General features: G+C 43.9%; 1 protein-coding gene across 1 annotated transcript in view; it reads left to right on the top strand.

The window, feature by feature from the left end:
* MOB3B (MOB kinase activator 3B) overlaps positions 1–22966 on the top strand; it is a 181379-nt gene that overhangs the window by 61455 nt on the left and 96958 nt on the right. The window contains exon 2 of the mRNA XM_084898273.1: positions 3988–4598. Coding sequence (XP_084754399.1) covers positions 4181–4598 — 418 coding nt within the window. The 5' untranslated portion in view covers positions 3988–4180. The remainder of the gene's footprint in view (positions 1–3987; positions 4599–22966) is intronic.

Genomic DNA, 22966 nt, shown 5'->3' with positions numbered 1-22966 from the left:
AAAATCTGTGTTTTCTTCAGCAGAACATGAGTAGGTAGTGAATTAAACCACATCAAATAAATCGCACCCTTTTCTATCCTTCCACTTTTTGTCACCACGGTGTCTTGTTCCGAATGGCAGTGTTGAATTTGTGAAAGGGAGAATCCTGTGGGTCTGTGACGTAGACACCTGTGCCCTGAGCACTCCTTCCTGATGCTGCTGCTGCACTGTGCAAGGTGGAACGCCATGTTTGTAACTTTGGACTATTTACTCATATTTTTAATGCTAACATGTCCTAATAAATAAATATGTAAATGAAACAGTGAGAATACAACTCGAATGGACATTGAAGAGCAAGAAGATGATGGGGGAGTGAAGGTCATGTGACAGACTTCTTAGGGCTGCACCTGTTTGTCCTGATTTCATCTGTGTTAAGAAATAACATGGACTTCTTAAAGCTCTTCAATCATGGCTGTCTTTCAAGGTTAAAGTGAGGCCGTAATATTTCTGCTAACTAATCTAGAATATGACCAAGTTGAGGAGGTAGGTTAGTTAGTTGGACACACACACACAAAAAAATTGTAAGGCTGTTTCTTAGGCAGGAATCTCCAATTTGGGGATTGTCTTGTGAGCAAAGATAGTGCCTAATAAGTAGGCAGGAGTAAAACGGTACATAAATGTTAATAGAATCACATTTTTAGGCACATCCTTTTAAAAAAATTCTTTAAAGTATTACATATAATATTATATATGTCTCCTTTTTCCCCCATTGACCTCTCGCCAGCCTCCCCATCCTTCTACCCTTCTCCTCCCCCTGCCCCTTGCTTCCCTCTGAAGTTTGATAGGCTCTTCGATGCTTCTCTGGCTCTGGCTCTATTTTTGTTCATCAGTTTATGTTGCTCATTATATTCCACAAATGAGTGAAATCATGTGATATTTATTTTCTCTGACTGGCTTGTTTCGCTTAGCATCATGCTCTCCACGTCCTTTCATGTTTTCCGAATGGTAACAGTTCTATTCTTTTTTACAGCAGCATTAGTATTCCGTTGTAGGCAAATCCCTTATTGGATCCTGGGAAAGTCAGATGTTCATTTTATTCACACACAGATACTTTAAAATATAAAACCTATTTTTATTCAATATTTGGGGTATGAGAAGAAGGTTCTACAGACTGTTCCAGCCATAAAGAGACTAGTGATTCTTCAATTGTGAAGGGATGGAAATTTCAGGTAACTGGAGAGGAATGACACATTTGAAAGAGACGTTGGAGATGTCTAGATCTTTCAAGAAGGGGCACTTCAGAGTATCCCAGTAGCTCAGCCTACAGGTTGAGATAGAGCCATTCATTCGGCAACCATTCAGTGAAAGTGTCTCTGTACCCGGCACCACCATTGCCCCTGGAGCTCCAGCAATGGGGCTCCAGGTCGGTCCCTCAGGTGGGGTACTTCTGGAGCATTTCTCTTATGGCCTTCCTGTAGGGAGTTGCCTTGACAGCTGGTCCTGCCAGGAGGAATCCTTCATCTGACAGATGCAATATTGATCCTCTTTCTTCCCAGCTAATATCAGCATCAGTCCCTTTCCTCTCTGTCCTGCCCACCCTTCTGTGCCATCAAGGTCTCTTGAGAGAAGATGGATCTCTCAGGACTGAATGGGAGATTTGTTTTATTTCTCCCTTATCCTTGGCAAGGACTCTAGTTTTTTTGTTGTTGTTGGTTTGTTTGTTTTGTTTGTTTGTTTTGTTTTTTTTAACAAATAAGACAGAACATATCAATAGGAAAAGAAAAATAAGAATTTTCCTTGCCAGTGTTGCTTAGTTACCTTGTCAACATTCCCTTACTGCCCAGCTAAATTCTCCCTGCATATTTTTATAGTGCACATCATATTTTATTGCTATAATTGATCTATTAAGCAGAAAATGTGGAGAACATATGGAGCTCCTGTCCATTTTATGCTGTTTATTTGGACTTCCATGTTTCTCTTTCCACAAGACCTCATTCCTTATCATCTTTTTTTCATTCTAACCTGAGTAGCAATAGGAAGGAATCGCATCGCTATCTATATTGGTGCTTTTAGCTTTGTAGCTTAAAAAGCAAAACCCAACAGGCTAACCTCAAAACTAGACATCACACTGTGGATTTTTCAAAGGAAGGGACCAAGTTTTTAGTTGCTCTGTGCTCTTTCTGCCTTAGCCCTATGTCTGCCACATAAAAGGCCTTTAGTAAATGTTTATTGCTTAAAAGAACAATTGGTTTTACATATTTATTGAGAACTAGCATTGTAGTGGGTGCTATTCATAATACAGAATGTGCTTATAGTTTCTACCCAGGGAGCAAAACTTATGACTTGTTCTTTTCTTCCTGGAGACAACAAGGACAGAGAATAATGACTATTACTGCCAACACTACATTTTATTTAGTGCGAGTAGCTTTTCTGCACGAGGCTGTAGCAGAAGCAGTATCAGCAGCCACTTTCCATCTGGTATTTATGAAAAGGTATTCACTGGGAATCTCCTTGCTTCAGGGTGCTGTACTGTCCAAATCAATCAAGATCAAAATACCCAGTCATTGTCACCATCTGTCAAGGCCATTGTATTCAAAACAGTGAGTCTCTGGGTCATTCTCTTTCTCACACACACATATGCAAACTCAACTGAAAACTGTGTTTATGATGCCAAGAAAACACCAACTGAAAGTTTATTTAATCATCTCTTTCCCCAGCCAGCCAGGCTCCCCTTCAACCCAGTGTGCCTCAAAGCATATACTTCTTAGATTTTATTAAAATGCAGACTTAGATCTACTAAGTCTGGGAGGAGGCCCAAGAGTCTGCATTTCTAATAAGATCCCTTAGTAAGATCAGAGCTAGATAATTAAAGCATCATCCATGGACCAGTACCGTGGTCGGCAAACTGTAGTTCATGAGCCACTTGGCCCCTTGAGTATGGCTCTTCCACAAAATACCACAGCCTGGGTAGATCTATTTTGAAGAAGTGGCGTTAGAAGAAGATTAAGTTTAAAAAATTTGTCTCTCAAAAGAAATTTCAATCATACTATTGATATTTGGCTCTGTTGACTAATGAGTTTGCCAACCACTGGACCAGTAGATTGGGCACCACCAGGGAGCTTGTTAGAAATGCAGATTCTGCACTGGCTGGTGTACTTGGTGGTTAGAATGCCTGCCTGTGCACCGAAGGGTCTCGGGTTTGATTCTGAGTCAAGGGCATGGACATGGTTGCAGGTTCTATCCCTGGCCCTGGTTGGGGCATGTGCCAGAGGCAACCAATTGATGTGTCTCTCTCATATCAAATCAATGTTTCTCTCTCTCTCTCTCTCTCTCTCTCTCTCTCTCTCTCTCTCTCTCTCTCTCTCTCTCTCTCTCTCTCCTGTCTCTTCCCCCATCCCCTTCCTCTCACTCTCTCTAAAAATCAGAGGAAAAAATATCCTCAGGTGAAGGGGTGAAGATGAACAAAACAACAAAAAGAAAGAAACGCAGATTCTTAGTTGCCATATCAGACATACTGGGTCAGAACCTGGGTTTTCACAAGATCCCACATTAACATTTGAGAAGCATTGCTCTAACCATTTACTATGCCTATAATATAAGTTATAGGCAGGAGTCCTGATGGGGCTTTGGGTTGGAAAATAAGGCAGGTAGACTTCCTGTTCGCATTTCAAAACTCTTGTGTAAACCCCCCCCCCCCCCCCCCCCCCGCCCAACAATGGCACCAAATAAAGGCACAGACAGATGTCTCTTTGTTTAGTCATTCAGTGGCATGATGAATTTGTTGACTACCGTAACACCTTGGATAGGTCCATTGGGCCTATGATCACACAAGGAGGAGTAACCAGAGATTTGACCAAGATCACGAATACAGATTCCCAGGGTTTTGGCTTAACCTCCACATCCATATGTCTGGATGGAAGTGGGCACAGTGAAATGCAAAATGGTCTAAGCCTTTGTCATTTCTTAAATGGATCCTGGGCACTTATGAGACTCTTTTTTCTCCTTTAGGAAGAAACATGAGCTTCCCCCGGAAATCACTCAAGAGGAAGATGGAAGGGGCCATTTAACATAGAAGCTGCAGGCCGCAAGACTGGGGCCAGAGGGCTGGCAGTGGAAAACTCTGTTGGGTTGTGACCTCTCGCTGGGAAGTTCCAGGTGCTTTTTTGCTTCCTGCAAAACCAAGGACGAGAAGGAGAAGACCATGTCCATAGCTCTGAAGCAGGTGTTCAACAAGGACAAGACCTTCCGGCCCAAGAGGAAATTCGAACCCGGCACCCAGAGGTTTGAGCTCCACAAACGGGCTCAGGCGTCCCTCAACTCAGGCGTGGACCTGAAGGCGGCGGTGCAGCTGCCCAGTGGGGAGGACCAGAACGACTGGGTGGCCGTGCATGTGGTGGACTTCTTTAATCGGATCAACCTCATCTACGGCACCATCTGTGAGTTCTGCACCGAGAGGACCTGCCCTGTGATGTCGGGGGGCCCCAAATACGAGTATCGGTGGCAGGATGACCTCAAGTACAAGAAGCCGACTGCACTGCCCGCTCCCCAGTACATGAACCTCCTGATGGATTGGATCGAGGTCCAGATCAACAACGAAGACATCTTTCCAACATGCGTGGGTAAGTCCGTGACCAGCTCCTTGGTTGTTTTGTCACATCCCACCTGAGCTCAGAAGGTGTGCTGAGGCTCCTTCCAGGACTGCCTTTGAACATTGCATACCACACCTCATCAATCAGTGTTTCCCCAGATTCTGTCTCTCACACACCTGCAGTTTCTTTTTCTATATCTAAGAACCCCATTGAAATTTTGAAAAATACCATTTGTGGAGCAATAATTTCATGGACCTCAATCATGAAATTACGCCTATCACAAGCTGGGGAACATTGTCTTGGTGAAATGTTAGATTTGATCTTGCTGGCTTCCTTAGGACTAGACTCTAACCCTACCCAGTCATTCTGGTAAGGTTCTTATTATTTACTAATTAACTAGTTAAAGTTACATGATCTCTGGTGCAGTTATTGGTATTTACCTCTCGGGTTAAGAAATCCTAATGGGAGAATCCATGGATTTGTGTGGGGACCAATTCAACAAGGGTTTAGCATTCTGGGAAAATAAAGATCCTGCCATTCTGTTCTTCCCTCTCCTGATCACAGGTTATTTATATCCCAGGTTATGCTGTCAACTCTGGACCCTTGTGCAGTTGCTAGACTCACCAGGACGCTTGAAATACAAATGCTTTTGTTTCCCTTGTGCTCTGAGTTATAAAACCCTTCCAGGGGAAGAGCCAAACCTTTTCTACCCCTTGTATTTATTTCTTTATGCTGCTGTTTCCATGCACTTGACAGGCCGAATTTAAAATTCAGGCTCAACAGGAAAGAGCAATCTCCTTACTTCCATTGTCATATCTCCAGTGTCCAGCTAGCCTGGTGCCTGGAAACCCTTGCAGGCACTCAGGAAATATTTGTGGAATGACTGAAAAAATACTTGTGCTGTTAGAAAGTATTATTTTAAAGCTCTGAAATGGTTGGCGGATAAAAGAAGCGTTTGAAATGCATTGCTGAAATCACTTCTCCTTGGGATATGTGTGTCCCCATGTGGTGTATGGAAACTTGAGGTGGGGCGTATGGAAGTAATTAAGTTAATATTACAAGAAAGTGCATAAATTGATTAAGGCAGTGTGTACATCTTGAAATATTCAGCACACAAACCAGTTTGCTCAGAATCACGGTGTTGCCTTGACTTGTGCAGTCCCCTCATGCTCTTTCTCTCCGCTGCGCCTTGTTAAGGAAGGAGGTTGGGGGCGGGGTGCAAACCCTTCCTCACCAGAGTAGGAGGAAGAGGGCAGATTCCAACCCCTCTGGCCAGCCATCTGATAGGCACTCCAGTGGGTGAGAATCTCTTAGGCTCATGTCTTTTTTGCACTTTCTTTGACAGTCAGAGGCTCCTTTTGTTGCTGGGAAGATTTTTTTCTTTTCCAAAAGCATCACCAGCCATTGAGCACATGCTAGCAATCAAGGTAAATAAATGTGGGCCAGGAGACCTCCTCTTTGTCCTTTCCCTTCTGTTCCTGCTCCCTGATGCTTTGAACTCCGGGCATCTCTGCTCTTGCTGGCAGCTGTGGCTACTACGTGGAGTGGGTGACTAGAAACCACATCAGGGCCAAGGTGTGTTACTTGAGGATGAGGAAATTCCCGGAGGTGGTTTTAGACTTGGCTCGGAGGAAATCAGGGGTTTTAGACTTTGCTCAGAGGAAATCAGGGCGTGTCCCCTAGAGTAATTGACTTTGCTATCTTTTTCTAGACATTTTTTTTTTTTTTTTTTTTTTTTTTTTCTTTTAGCCATTCACTTGGTTTGGGGGGCATAGTCTCCTCATCAGATTCCTTCTCAATTTATGCTCCACAGTTCACCATTGTTCTGGGAGATTTTAATAGGTGCACCATGATTTTTCCACATGAAAAGATAAGTTTGGGAAGTGCTGAGTGAAATTGATTTCTTTATTGCAGGACTTTTAATATGCTAATATGCATTATAAATATCCAAGAAAGGAAAAATACTTTAGTATGTGGTATTTCCTAATTTGAACCTGCTGGCTTTTTTTTTTTTTTTTTTTTTTTTTAATGAAACATCATTATCATCTTTTGGGAAATGTTGATTTATATAAATTAGTGTTGTCAGACTTTTGTTTGTATCAGAATTACTTGGGGCTTCTGTTAAAAAATATAAATTCCCTGTTTGTTTTTCTTAACAACTAAATTGTTAAGAAAACCTAAGAATTTGCACTTTTAATAAGAACCCAGCACTCTATCCTCTGTTTATTATAACCACCCAGAATGCTTTTAATTCCCCAGAAAAGGTGTGTTTCTTACCTCTCTGGTTTTATTCACACTCTTCTCTTTTTCTGGATTCACCATTTTCTCTTGCATCCTTGATACTATGTCTTCTTCCACCAATTGAGTGTAATTCCCTTACAGTTATGGAATATGTCTTATTCATTTGACTGTCCCAGCACTAATTCAGTCTTGGTGCCTTGTAAGTTGTTGAATGGGTGGGAGGATGGAATGATGGATGGACAGACAGAAGGAAGGAAGGAAAAATAATTTTTCTAAAGTCCCAACATGTCTATGTATGTTGCTGGTGATCAAAGTGAAGTTAAGCAAATGTCTCTGAATCTCTTTAGTATTATCCTGGGTATTTTGTGTACCTTGCCTCCACAATGTTTAATTTTCCCTGTTTAACTTTTCCAAGGTGAAAAGTTAGGGCTCAGTAAAAACAACCACCATCCACCATCACCCTGAGGGTCTTCATGATTTGCTCTCAGACCATATTTTGCTACTTTTTGAAATAACTTATCTTCAGGAGCCACTTTCTTTGTTGGAATTCACTTCCTTCTCTTCTTCCTCCTCCCTATTCCAGCCTACTTTTCTTCTTTTTGATCTTTGTGCTGCTATGAGTCATCATTATCATGAAATTGATGGAGACACCTGTCAGGATAGAGCAAAAGAAGAATTCTCAGCCAACAGCAGACCCTGGGTGGATGAGAAACGGGGACTTCTGCTTAGCATTACAGCTTTGAATCCCAGGCATACTTTCTGGAGTGTGGGAGGGGCTCCAACTTCGCCTCCTCCCCACTGTGATCCAAGGAAATGGAACCGGAAAATGCTGACAGATGTGAAGGCTTCGCCCTTCATTAGGTATTAAAGGATATAAACAGCTGTTGATCAGTACCATTGAAATATGGAGGAAAGAAACGCTTTCATCTGCTCCTAGATTCCAGGGTAACCAGGAGACCTGGGCTGTTTCAGAAGTTGAGCTTTCTCAGTTGGGGAAATACCAAGCAGATGTGGCTCCCTTGTGAACCATAGTCTCCTGCACTTTCCTTGATCCTCTCCAGCTTCCTTTGTTAAAAAGCCAACAGATGTCCCCATTAAAGCTCCTAAGGTAGCAGTAACTTCAGAAGCAAGGCCATCCCCTCTTCGATTGTATACCTATCCACTTTTAAAGATAATGACAGAAAATAGGAAGCCTACAGAGCCGCAACCTTTTTTTCCTGTTACCTGTCTCCTTATAATAATGTTTATGTCCTAGTCCTCAGCTTCCCGTTTTTTCTATTATGTAATAGGATTTACTATCTTAGATTTGACACGCAGGAAAAAAAAATGAGTAGAAAACTTAGAGCTCCTCCAACTCATGTTTTAAAAAAGTCTTTGAACGTGGAGCAAAAAGAACATTTTAAAAAATAATTACATGATCTCACCTACCTCTGTGGTTTTAAGATAAATGGGTGTCAAAAAGGAAAAATCAGGGAGAGGAAGGGAAGGAGCGAGGAAGAGAATTCATATTTATTGAGTCTGCTAAGTGCCAGGCACTATTTTTCTTAATTCTTATAATAACTCAATGAATTAAACATCTCAGTTTACCAATGAGCAAGCTGATATTTAAACAAGCTAAGGGGCTTTCCAGTTTTACAGCTGATAAGTCATTCACAAGTCAGCATTGTAGCTCAGAAGTGTCTTGCCAAAAATCGATGCCTTTGTCCACTATCATTCACAGTATGTTTCATTATTTTGTAAAATTTCCTGCTCATAACTGAAGACTTCAGTGGTTTTAGGAGCTTGTCTAGGATGGAGACAATGTCAGAAAACCCAGTTTTTAATATTTTAGATTTGCCTTTCTTTTTTTTTTCTTTTTTTAAAATATATTTTATTGATTTTTTTTTTTTACAGAGAGGAGGAGAGAGGGATAGAGAGTTAGAAATGTCAATGAGAGAGAAACATCGACCAGCTACCTCCTGCACACCCCCTACCGGGGATGTGCCCGCAACCAATGTACATGCCCTTGACCGGAATCGAACCTGGGACCTTTCAGTCTGCAGGCCAATGCTCTACCATTGAGCCAAACCGGTTTCGGCTAGAAAACCCAGTTTTTGCTATACTTTTTAAAGAAACGACTTGGTTTTGATTTTGTTCTCTCCTAATTACCTCCAGCATGCCTGAGGAGTTTACAACCATTATAGCTGTTCCCATGTCGCATCCCAAGATTGGACAGAGGATGACATAGCCCATAAAAGGCTTTGTGAGCTCATGACTACCGTTACCGCCTTTTGGTCATTCATTCATTCATTCATTCATTCATGTTTGTCGAGCACCAGCTTGGAAGCCAGTTCTATTTAGGCTCCCAGAGAGCAAGGCAGAGATCCTGTCCTTGAGCAGCCTCCCTCATGTCCAGAAAGTCTAGTTGCTCCAAATTGCTCTGCACGTTTTCCAGCATGAGTAGTTTGTTCAGCAGCCAAGTGCATAGTGGAAAGAGTTGCATCCCTCTGGCAACTTTTCTCATGAGCCTACAGCTGAGTTTCATCTTCTCTCAAAATATTGTGGCAGGAAACACGAGACCAGAAAACTGTTCATAGCCATGAGCTTTTCAGTCATGGGCTGTCGGAGAACTGAGTTTATAATGGGCTTTTAAATTTTAGCTTAGCATTTTCTATTGCATGTTTCCCTCATGGTATTTTAATTTTGAAAGAAATGTATGTAATACTGGTAAGACAGAATGTACATCAACAAAAATAGACTTCCAGTGTGGTAGACCCAGCACTAGGCTTGTGCACAGAGACCTGGAGGAGGTCAGCTAGCTCTGCATTGCAGATGCTTGCGACACTGGTACAGCCTCTGAGCCAGCATTTCTCTCTTAGTCAACTACAGATTATAATTCTGATCTCACAGGGCTGTTGTAAAGATTAAATGAGGCAGTATGAGTAAAAACTCATGGCTCAGAGCCATCAGCACCCAGAAGAGGTGCTGAAAAACAAATGTTAGTCAACTCTCCGCATACATTTCTACATAGTTATTAACCAGAACTCATGTAGACCACTAAATGATTTCTGAACAGCACCCCAGAAGAACAAAATGGGTTGTAAAAGACTCATTAAGATTTTTAAAAATTATCCATCTTCATTGCTGAATCATCATGATGAGATTATAAATACTTCAGGTTTTCATCACTCAGAGACTTGGGGAAATTCCAATGTTATTAGGAATTAGACCAAATCCTGGTTTTAGAGATGAGCACCTAACTTTTAAGAGAGAAAGCCTGGATGAATCTTTTTGTTTGGTTTACAGAAGACTGAGTATTAAATCTGCTCATGTCCAGTGCCAAACCAGCAGGTTAGCTGGAGAAGTGGGGAGAGGGCCCACTAGTCACCTCTAGGGCATGTCACTCATTAAAATCAGTGTTGGCCAAGGTGACCTGGATTGGACCTCTCTAGAGGACGGGAAACGGTTTCTCAGACAACTCCAGGCACGGAGCCCCAAGGTAGCCCTGTGAACTGGCGAGTTTTCCCAAGGCTTTGCAGATGTGGTTTGCCTTTGGGATCCGAGACGCTGACTCCCTAAGAATTTACTGGTTGGGAGGGTATAATCATAATGCTGCCATTTTCTGAACATGCACTCCCTAAACGCTATGGCTACATGATGCCATTTAATCTGTAAAACAACACGGTTGAGGCAGGTAGTCTGATTTCCATTTCACAGGTGGAAAAGAGTAAGTACCATGCCCAGGGTCACACAGGCCCAGCTAGGACTCAGAGCCAAGGCCACCCAGCTTCATAGCTCCTGCCCGCCCCTCCTCCAGCATCTCCTGCCTATGATGTTCTTGCCCCAGAATCAACAGTTCTTCCTCCGGCCTGTTGCCTCCAATGGTTAGCCCTCTCTAAGCAATGTGGTCAGACAAACCCATCAGTCACAGCAAGGGTCGTGGAAAGCAACAGGCCCTGCATCCGAGGAAAACTGTATCGGGTCCTTACGGACAGCAACTCAGAGGTTCTGCGTTTTTTCCCCCACATCTTGCCTCTCTAGATCCTGATGCTAGTCACATTTGTCCAGCTGTCTGTTCATAGAAAACATGCTGAGACAGCTGAATCCTCTCTTCCCCACCTCCACCAGCTGCTGGAGATGATCTACTGGGATGATCACAGTTCCCCGCCCCCACCTTGTTACCCCAATGCCGGGTGACTTGGTGGCTGAGTTAACAAGAACAGTGTAAAATAGCCACCCCCACTCAACAGATCCCAAGAGATGCCTCTGAGCAATGGTGAGGGCGTCCATGTGCTAAGAAGCAGAGAGGAAGGGGAGTGGAGGCAGGGAGCCCAGAGGGCTCAGACGAGGCTGCCCCACACGCTAAGGCTGATTACCTGCTGTCGGACCTGCACTGCGTTCTCCATTACCCATGCCATGTAATTTTAACGAGCCACATCTCAGGTGACAGGTTGTTACATCTCAGCATTAGCTGGGCAGGGACACGGGATATGTGATAGTCCGTGGAGAGCAGAGATAAAAACAAAGGCTGGGATGGGCACCTGCTGCTCTTACAACATTGGTGGCTGTAGATGCGGGGCCCATCCTCAGCCCAGGGAGGCTGCACTGTGGGCATCAGTGCTGCATGGAGAGGCATCGCCACATGGGAGGGAGGTGGAAATGCATCCAGAAACCTGGAAGTGCAACGGGAGGAAGAAAGGGGACCAAACCAGAACTCTTGCCCTGACCAGAATATGGAGTTGGACAGACCGTTGTGTAAGCCACTGGAAGTAGGGGTGATGTCCCCATGAGCACACGGGAGTTGTTACCAATGTCCCGACCGAGTTCTAAAAAGAGCACGGGTTTTTGTTTTCTGAGCAGAGCGTATCAGCAGGGCCCTGATACCACAGCCTTTTCACTCTGCCTTCCTGCTAGATGGTGCGTCTAGATACCGAAATAACTTTTGGAAAGAGGCCGCATGATTCACCTGCCCTAGCCTTCCTTGCGTAGAAAGTGGTTCACAAGCTTTTCCTTTAAAACACCTGTGAGGCCTCTGACGATGCTTTCCTGGTGCTTTATCTTTGAAAATTCATGTTAATTTCATATTCTAATAACGATAATTCTATCCATGTTTTCTGTCACATAATTATTCTCTCCCCAAGTCTTTGTCAGGTAAAGTGGGTGCTCTGGGAAGATGAGCCAGTTTGGGAAGGAAGGGTGGTAACAAGAAACAGAAGCTTAGCCTAAGACCTGAGTTTGATTCCCAGTTACTAACTTTTAATAGCAAGTTTTCGGTCTCTCTAACCTGGTTGCTTGTCTATAAAATGCATGGCAAAATATTTATTCAATAAGGATTGTCACTACTCCTATATAATAAAGAGCTAATATGCTAATTAGACCGAACAGCAGAACAATGTCCAGACGACCTTCCTAAAGAAGCCGGGGCTGCGAGGGCCAAGCCCCTTGCACGATTTTCGTGCACCAGGCCTCTAATCTATAATAATAAAAGTATAATATGCTAATTAGACATGACATTCTTTTAGATGACCTTCTAGACCACATGTGTCAAACACAAGGCCCGCGGGCCAAATCCAGCCCGCCAGGCCTTGCAATGTGGCCCGCACCGCGCTGTCATCACTGCACTCCGCTGTCAGTTTATGACATTGTCAGTTTATGACTGTTCAGTAAACCATTCGGCCCGCGATTTAGGCTGGATTTTAGATTTTGGCCCCTTCTCTGATTGAGTTCGACACCCCTATTCTAGACAAAGCTGGGGCTTGCGACAGAAGCCTGGGTCCCGGGTGCAGGCTGCTGGGGGAAGGAAGGCCTACTCTTGCACGAATTTCATGCACTGCGCCTCTAGTATAAAATAGCATGCTACATTTAAACACTTACCACAACTTAGATACGCATCCAATGTTAGCTCCCTCAATATCACACAGAAATAGACTGGTCAGGTGAGAAAGGAAAGAGCCTGGGATGAAAATCCATCATTACATGAAACATTTGGCTATGGAGTCGATAATGCATGTTCCTTCATCTTTGCTACATTTTGTGGAACCAGCTGAGAAAAAGATAAACATTCGTGGGATGAGATTACCTGTGTGGCCTTGACTGCCAACCAGAACCAGGAATGGGTCCACAAGAGACCTGCAGGTGTTTCTCAGGCAAAGCCCGTGGCCCACATGTGAACTGCATGAAGCGTTCCACCTTCTTGTTTCTGCCACAGAATGTAGCACCCAGCCTAACACTGTGCTGAGAGGACATGTGACTAGTGGATCACCACCGTGCGTGTGCGAATTGATCCACCGGTTCCACAGGTCAGCTGCAGAACAGGGTGCTCCTGAAAACTGGAGGCCATTCAATGTTTTTGTCACTTGGCTACGATGTTCATTTATCAGAGAGAGTTCAGTAAAGCAAGATTGGCAAAGGGTCCCTTCCTATGTGAATACCTCTTTAATGAAATGGTGTGGAGTACAAACTAAAGTTGTTAGCTGTGGCTCAGGAAAAGGAAAAAAAAATCTTTCTTCAAAGGAAGCCATAGGTTTTCGGAGTCTCGACTTCATCGAGCCCGGGATCCCAGGGCTGGAGAGAAGGGGTGATGCGGGGAAGAAACTCCAGCCAGTAGTCAGGTGTTTGTTTTGTTGCCCACTGTGCCATGCTCTCCGGAATCCGCCAGCAGGGACAGGCTCCTTGGCTTCCAGTGTGCTGCAGCGAGGGAGCCCCTCACCCGTGGGCAGCACAGTGGGGCGTCAGCCTCTGGGGACCCCCAGCAATTACTTGTGGATGACTACCTTCAGCATCACCTGATGGCCTGACCTAGCCAGGGCCTCCTCCCATGGCCAGCAGGAGCCGACTGAAGAAAACTGTTGGAGATGGAGGACTTCCCTGCCCTGGCCCTCAGATAAATCGTTTCTATGTGACCATCCCAAGTGGGAAAGAAAAAGCCTGCGGCTCAGATCGTCTGTCTTCCTGTGCTGTGGAAGAGAAATCTGAGCAAGTATGTTAATTACAGGCACCAGGTCCCGTGGGAAACAATCCATAGGCATTAACTATTGGATGGCTTTGTTTTTGTTTTCCAAAGATAGGGTGCAGGTAAGGGCTCGTCTTCAGTGCAGGTTCAAATCTGTTCCTCTCCTGCCGGCTGCGTGATCCCGGCCACCCAGAGCCTCTCTGAGCCCGCCATCTACTGCTCTGGGGCGAATAAGGATAATGTCCACTTTGAAAGGCTTTGAGAATTAAGTGTCATAACGCATAGGAAGCTCTTAGCGAGTTCCCGGCAGAGGATTAAGTCTGAATGCATTTGAGCTTTCTTTCCTTTCCACAGCGATGAGGAAGGGAAGACCTCTGATTTATTGCAGCTTTGTCGTGCTCGATTACATAGAATTTCTCCTGCAGTATCCTCTGCACATTTCCCCCCAACTGAAGTAAACATTGAGAAAAGCGATGGATCGTGCCATAGTTACATTAGCTATCCTGGAAAAAATAACTTCCACGTCCATTAGAATCTCAGCTAATAATGAAAACTTTAACACCAGCTGAAAGCAATAGATGTGCTTTTTCTGTAAGGAAGGCAGCAGTGACAAAATTTAAAATATACTAAGTAATGATGTTAACTACGTTTTCCTATTCCGGCTGAGCAGTGTGCTAGGTTCTTTATGTGTGTGTTTGCTAATCCTCACAGCAGCGCTGGCTGCCATTCTTACCGCTGTTTTCACATGAGGAAGCTGAGATAAGTTTCTCCCCACAAAGGGTGGGGAGAGCCGAAAGGGAAACTGGGATGGCGAAGCAATCAGGTGGAACCCAGAGCGCAAACCACTGCACCCCAGGATCAGACACAAAGAGGAGGAGAGGGCTCCCTGGAGCCTGGGAGCCAGGGCTGTCAGCAGATGGGAGCACGGAGGAGAGGCTGAGACCGAAGGAGAGAGGCGGAGAAACGGGGCTCTGCTCTCCTCTAAGCTCCTACCAGTGCTTCCCATTGCTTTGGGCAAAGGATCCTGGGAAGTGCATGTTGCAGAGGAAGGGTAGGGAATGCACCTGAGATCTGGTAGGCAAACGACTGGCATATGAAGAACACAGATGAATAAAAATGTATAATTTTTGGTAGTGATAAACTCTGTGAAGACAATTAAAATTGGGAAAGGTAATCAGGATACTGTAAGATTTATTTTAAATCCTTACCTGAGGATATGTTCATTGATTTGAGAGAGAAAAACATGGATGTGAGAAACATTGGTTGGCTGCCTCCCATACCTGCCCTGACCTGGGATGGAGCCTGCAATCCAGAGAATGGAATGGGAGAATGCTCCAGTCAGCTGAGCTCCCCGGCCAGGTGGGATGCTGTAAGATTTAAATGAGATCGACTTAAAACAGAGGTTCTCATTTTATTTTTGTTCCTCAAACCCCTTCATACTAAAAAAATACCGAAAATCTCAAAGCTTTTTTTTTAACATGGGTTATATCTATTAAGAGTCACCATATTAGAAATTAAAACTATAAATATTTTAAAGTATTACTAATTAATTCATTGAAAAAATACTAATAAACCCAGCACAAAGTAACATAAACATATTGTTTTAATAAAAAAAAAACAACTATATTTCCCCAAGCAAACAAAAAACTGAGGACAGGAGTGGCATTGTTTTGGTTTCTGCAAATCTTTTTAATGTCTGGTAACTAGAAAACACCCGGACTCTCTTATGTGCTCCTGAATTTCCACCCGTTGTGATGTGTGTTTTAAGTTTAAGTCTGGGTTCATATAGACATGCAGTTGGAAAGGGGAGGACTTTGGGTGCCCCTGAACGGGCTCCCAAGGCTCCCTAAAATACTTTTGAGACGTACTGCTGTAGATAAAGCAATGGGGAGGCGAGTCCTGGGCACCTAGTACTCACTGGGCACTTTTGGTTGAATAAACACAAATTAAGATCATATTGAGAGTTTCACAGTGTCCCTCGTGATAAATGGAGACATTGGTGAGACCTTGGTAGCAGAAACCAGTTAGACAACACCGTTGTTAGGGCCTCATTGATCAGTTGGACAGAGCACAAACCACTCTGGTGTTTACCCAGCGGTACTGATGGCTTTTAACCTCAGTGTTCATAGTCATGCAGTTTCCTTATCACAGACTTTATTTTTTAATATATTTTATTGATTTTTTTACAGAGAGGAAGGGAGATGAATAGAGTTAGAAACACCGATTAAAGAGAATCATCGACCAGCTGCCTCCTGCACGCCCCCTATTGGGGATGTGCCCGAAACCAAGGTATAAGCTCTTGATCAGAATCGAACCTGGGAACCTTCAGTCCACAGGCCAACGCTCTATCCACTGAGCCATACCAGTTAGGGCTATCACAGACTTTTGTAAGACCACCAAAAGATGCTAATTAGTGTTGGAAAAATGCACCCTCTGATTTCCTTAACACTATGTTCACTCTAACCCAATGAGCTCATTCAGACTACATGCTTAAAAGTCCTTGATGTGCACATAAGAAGTATTTTAAAATATGAATGGGGTTGCTGTAATATAATTGTTATGTTGTACACTACAGTAGAGGGTGGTAGACCACCACCAATTGTTTAACTTGCAAATGATATGTAACAGTATTCAAGTTTAGGACAGCTTTCTATCTGGGTTAGAAAGGTTATGCATTTCTTTTCACCATCAATTGATACACATTCTTATAGTATATCATAGCCAAGACCTAAGTCATGTTGTAAGGTAGAAAAAATTGAGCAAATAATTTAGAAAGTATTGGTCCATTTGGATTATCTGTGTCCCTGCTCTTTATATCAGCATAGGTAGTTAAATTCAGCTTTTACCTAGTCTCATGACAAGGCCTACTGTGATGGAGAAAACCTCCAGTCAGCTTTCGATGGGCATGGCCACATGACTGCAACCTGCAAATGGGCAGATAGGAGCTACCATCTGTGAACAGACTACTCTGAGCGGCATAATAATCTGGTATATATATATATATATATATATATATATATATATATATATATATATTAGAGGTATTAGAGGCTTGGTGCATGAATTCCTGCATGGGGGGAGGGGGGAGTCTGGCCAGCCTGGCCAGGGGGTGGGGACATGGGCAGTTGGCCAGTCTGCCTGCTGGTCAAACTCCTGGTAGAGGGGACAATTTGCTTATTAGCCTTTTATTATATAGGATATACACTGAGTGGCCAGATTATTATGCGTTCAGAGATCATAATAATCTGGCCACTCAGTGTAGTTTGTGAATGGGGCTTATAAAAACATCTCTGCTAAATGACGTGTCTTCACTGTGGGTGTCGGGGGCAAACCTCACCCTACTTTTTGTCATATCTAGCTTTGCCATTATGCAATTGATGTAAAAACATGGTCCATCGTTCATTGTCTACAATAGCTGAGGTACTTTACCAATCTCAATTACTTTTCACAACCTTTTTAGAAAGGTGTTTTGTTTTTACCTCTTTTCCAAAGGTGAAAACTGCTTCTCAGAAAGGCATAGGTCACTTGGCTTCTGAAAGCCTAGCTCTTTTGGACATCCTTGTGTGTTTCACTATGCAGCAAACCCTGTGATTCTAGGCCCATGCACGCATACCTTGTCAAAAACTCATAGACAAACAGATGCAAAGACTGAGAGAGGCAAAATCAAAAGGATAATTTGAAGAAGCAGAAAGGCTGTCTGAGGTCTTTGCAGAAGAAATCCTGCCTGAATGAAATAAGATATTTCAAGCCATGCCTTGTTACTTCCTTATTGTACCTTCAAAACTGTACGTAGATTTTGACTTGTGGTCTGTGCTACCCAGCAGCTGCCCATTAAGGGGGTCCACTCTGTCAGCTCAGGAGAAAAACAAGCCAACATGGGGCTCAAGATTTCAAATAAAATAGTGGAGCCTTTTCCAGGACAATTTGAAAAAGGGATGTTATCAAAATGAACCTTTTATTTATTATACACTGTGTGGCCAGATTATTATGATCTCTGAATGCATAATAATCCAGCCACTCAGTGTGTATCCTATATAATAAAAGGCTAATATGCAAATTGTCCCCTCAACCAGGAGTTCGACCAGCAGGCAGGCCGGCCAACTGCCTATGTCCCCTCCCCCTGGCCAGGCTGGCTGGACCCCACCCATGCACTAATTCATGCACGGGGCCTCTAAAATACACACACACACACACACACACACACACACTGAGTAGCGAGATTATTATGTGTTCAGAGATCATAATAATCTGGCCACTCAGAATATATATATATATATATATATATATATATATATATATATATATTTCAGAGAGGAAGGGAAAGGGTGAGAGAGGTAGAAGCATCAATGATGAGAGAGAATCATTGATTGGCTGCCTCTGGCACACCTCTACTAGGGATCGAGCCCATAATCCAGGTATGTGTCCTGACCAGGAATTGAACTGTGACCTCCTAGTCATAGGTTGACACTCAACCACAGAGCCATGCTGGCCGGGCAAAGTGAACCTTTTAAATTACCCAATAAGTAGATCCATAGGATAGGTTTCTTTAAAAAGCTAGATTTCAGAACTAAGGTTTATTAAAACCAGGGGTATTAACAACTATTTATTAAGCACCCACATATTCCAAGCACTGCTTTAGGCACTAGCATGCAAAGACGGGTCCTTGTGAGGGCTCCTCCACAACCATTGATTCAGACCAGAGTCTCTGAACTTTTCAGGTCTTAGCGGCAGGATGAACTCTACTAGTATTACTCATTATTGCCCCAACCTCAGACCCCAAATTCTAATTCCAGGAAGCGAATTCTTGTCTGGGACTCTACTTGGTATTACAGTCCCTTAAGATTGGCATCCCGCCTTGTCTGCCCATTGTGCCATGTTGGAGTCACTCTTCTGGTGTCCTAACCAACAACAGAGCCCCACTCTTTGGCGCCAGCCCCTTCCATGCTGATGACTGACCAGTCCCACATACTTTTGCCTAGGACACTGCTGAGTTCAGGGCTCCCTTCATCATGTCCTACTGAGTTTGCCTCCGCACCTGCCTCATCTTCATGGATCTACGAGGGGTTCAGCACCTCCGGTCACTGATGGACCTCCTGCCACCAACCCAGTAGCAGAAGTTCTGAAGCCAGACTCAACCTCAGGCAGGCACAATGCTTTCAGTGGGGAGCAAGTGAGGCTTCCAGACTCGGGCAGAAATGGGTGCCCTAATTTACTGCTCAGGTTTTTTCTAAGGTTCATGCTTGTCTCCTTTGCCCAAGCTGAACTGGTGGTGAAAGGCTGAGTGACTAAGTGTGGTACAGCCCCTTCCTTAAAAGAATTCTTACCCTGGCCCATAGCTCAATTGGTTAGAGTGTCATCCTAATATACCAAGGTTGGGGGTTTGATCCCCAGCGAGGGTACATACAAGAATCAACCAATGAATGCATAGATGGGTAGAACAACAAACCAATGTTTCTCTCTCTCCCCCACCCCCCTTCCTCTCTTCTCTGATATATGTGCATAAGAATTCTCAGTGCTCTTGACTTTACTGCAGTCTGTGAATGTGACTTCTAAAAGGTGAACAGTGACTGGCTTGCATCACAATGTCTTAACGCTATAGCAACTAAATAAGAAAAGAAAAAAATGCACCTGGCATATTCTCAGAGGGCCTAAGGAGAGGCCCCTGTTCGTCTCATCCAGGAGGCTTTCACTTAAAAATAGCCAAAAGAAAGAAAGGAAGAGCAACATAGCTTCTAGATGTGTTTTTGTTTTCGGTAGGATTTAGCAAAGTTGTTATCTCATGCTTTCAGAAGAAGGCTCCAGACTAAAAAATACAGCAATACACTTTTTAAAACGACACAATAAAAAACTGAAAGTCTCCTTTTTGCTTTGGAGATGTGCAGTTTAAGATACAAGACAGACAGCTGTGTCCAGAAGGATGGCTCTCTTTTCTACAGCACAGCTCACTGCTCATAAATAATGCGCTTGACACATGTAAGATGCACCAGGGAATCTTGAAAGCAAGAGCTCTATGGATAGTGTGTCATGGGGTTGCAGGAAGATGCTTATCAGGATTGACTGGATGTTCTTTTTAATGCATAGCAAATGGATCATTCTCATCGATAATCAGTAAATACAGAGATCTCATGTAAATAAACACATTTGGTAACAGAGACAGGCCCCTTCACTGACTAATGTCCAGTGAGCTGGAGTCTATGTGTCCCTGTTGTCAGTGAGGACCAGAATTCATCAAAAAGGACTAAGGCCATCAAATACCTTAACAATTATATAATAGCCCCCAATGAAGTCAGACTTTTGATATCAAAACAATCTCATCTTTTCATAGTGTAGTCTTCAATATTCTAAGAGGTTCTGAGTGCCAGGAGGGGCACAAACCTTTCCCCCATTCTTCCCAGAGCAGAGTCTCACTTCCTTGAAAAGTATAAATTAGATTCTCTGCTGAAAAAATCCAAGATCTTCTCTCCACAGAAAAATAGCCTAAATTCTTCCCTTGGCTGGCTGCCCCCTTTGTGAGCAGGCCACTGGTTACTTCTCTGGCCTTTGAGGGCACCATTGCCCTTGGTCCTGGACTCCAGCCACCCTAAGCCTTCTTGATGCTTCTCAAACAACCCTCCCCACACACATCCTGGCTAGTCCTCCCTCCACTCCCCTCCTCCAGACCTTTGCACTGCTGCTCCTTGCGTCAGTAGCCCTTTTCCTGGGTTTTTGCATATCTGGCTCCTTCTTGTTATCCAGATCTCAGCTAACAGTTCCCCTCCTTGGAGAGGACTTTGCTATCCACTTGCTGTAATGTGACGTAGATCCCTTTGGTTTATCTCAGGTCATCCTGTTCAATTCCCTTAATATTATCTCCATTCAGAAATTGTGGTCTTGTTCCTTTACTCATGTATGTTAGTTAACAGGGTTAAAAGAACCAGTAATCCTACCTAATAAAAGAGTAATATGCAAATTAACTATCACTCTGCTACACACAAGCCACGCCCACCAACCATACCCACCAGCCAATAGGAGTGAGTATGCAAATAAACCCAACCAAGATGGCTACTGACCACAGAAAGCAGGAGAGAGGCTTGGGTTTCCCAGGCAATGACAGAAGCCAAGCTTTCTGCCTGCCCTTGCAGGCCTAGGTCTCCACTCCAGGCTACAAAGTTTCAATTGTAGAAGGTGAATAAATTCCAGATACCAGAGCCTCCACTTGGGTCACCAGAGGATGTGGCTGGCCTGAACACCACAGGCCCCTCGCTCAGGCCACCCCACACCCAAGGGAGCCCCCAACCTTCAGGGCAAACCAGCTGGCACCCACCCGTGCACCAGGCCTCTATTTTATCTAATAAAAGAGCAATATGCAGATTGACCATCACTCCAACACACAATAGCTACCCCCATGTGGTCAAAGATCCTGCCCCCATGTGGACATAAGATGGCCACCACAAAATGGCCAGCAGGAGAGGCCAGTTGGGAGGCACCAGGCCTGCAAGGGAGGACAGTTGGGGGTGATCAACCCTGCAGAAGAGGGCAGTTAGGGGTGACCAGGCCAGCAGAGGAGGGAAGTTGAGGGCAAACGGGCTGGCAGGGGAGCAGTTAGACATCAATCAGGCTGGCATGGGAGTGTTTAGGAGATGATCAAGCTGGCAGGCAGAAGCAGTTAGGGGCAATCAGGAAGGCAGGCAGGTGAGAAGTTGGGAGCCAGCAGTCCTGGATTGTGAGACAGATGTCTAACTAAACAGGCCGTGGGACATCTCTCGAGGGGTCCCAGATTGAGAGTGTGCAGGTGCACGAATTTTGTGCATCAGGCCTCTAGTTTCTAATAAAAATTCTTAAAACTGAAAACTACCCTGTTTCCCCAAAAATAAGACAGTGTCTTATATTAATTTTTGCTCCCAAAGATGCACTAGGTCTTATTTTCAGGGGATGTCTTATTTTTCCATGAAGAAGAATATGGTACACATTTATTGTTAAGTGAAAATAAGGAAATTTATTACCTGTATACGGTACGGTAGTACGGTAGTTGTCAACACAAACCAGACAAACTATGAATCCTACAGTATCAAGAATTTACTCATTTATTCAATGAAAATCATGTCATCATCTTCTGGAACATCATCATAACAATCCAATTCCTGAATTTCCTGGTGAATTTCTTGTGACTCCATTTCTTTCAGAATCAGTGGACCAAATCTCTCATGTTTAGCAATAGCACTGTCTTTAAATGAGTACTTCTTGTCAAGGTAGCCTGCTCGCAGTGCATTTGCAATACAACTGTCAATGATTTTCTCCCATGAATTCTTCACCCAAGTCACAACTTCTTGCAGTTTAGGTTTCACAAAGTTGCCACGCTAATTTCTCTCCATTCTATTTTCAATGTAGTCATTAATTTCCATGCACAAATTGTCTTTGAATGGCTTGTTCATTGCAATATCAAGAGTCTGGAGATAGGCCGTCATTCCTGTGGGAATCATTATCTGATCTATTTTTCTTTCGTGAAGAAATGTCTTTGTGTCTTTAGGGCAGTGAGTGCTGGCTGCATCCCAGACTAGCAGACCTCTTTGGCTCCCTGGCATAACAAGTGGCAGCATTAAATCGACCCACTTCCTTATAACTGCTTGTGTGGCCCAGGCTTTTTCAGTACCAAGAATAAAAACGTTCAATCTTTTCCTTCTTGCCCTTAGAAATGATTAAAGGTGGGGTTTTAGTGCCATCCAGACGAATTGCCAAAATACAGGAAACATGTGCACTTTCCTAAGCAGTGGAGGGAATGTACACTAAGGAGGCACCCCACTGTTCAATTGTTGTTTGAGATGATTGGCCCATAAACACTGCATCTGCGAAAGTCTCCTCCTCTCTCACCGCTCACTCTGACCTCTGCTCCGCCTCCACACAACAGTGATGTCAGGACTCCGGTAACATCACTGGTTGCTAGACGCCAGTCCGGGCGGCCCTAGTGACCAGTTTACGGTAAATTAATTTTCATTCTGAGACAGAGCCTGGGGGGGGGTGTCTTATTTTCGGGGGGATGCCTTATATTTCACTTAGAAGGAAAACTGTAAGTAGGTCTTATTTTCGGAGGATGTTTTATTTTCAGGGAAACACGGTATCATAATAAATCTGAAAGAATACCTTTTTCTATGGACATGATTGTCTGAAAGAGGTTGCCTAATTGAATGCATATGTATTTACCATGTGCCCAGGATAGGAGGAATTTTGGGAGGCCAATCAGACTGTTGGC

This window comes from Pipistrellus hanaki (assembly GCF_964339955.1).
Source record: "Pipistrellus hanaki genome assembly, chromosome: 11".
NCBI classification, from domain to species: Eukaryota; Metazoa; Chordata; class Mammalia; order Chiroptera; family Vespertilionidae; genus Pipistrellus; species Pipistrellus hanaki.
The sequence above is the reverse complement of the archived record's forward strand: the minus strand, read 5'-3'. Positions and strand labels throughout refer to the sequence as shown.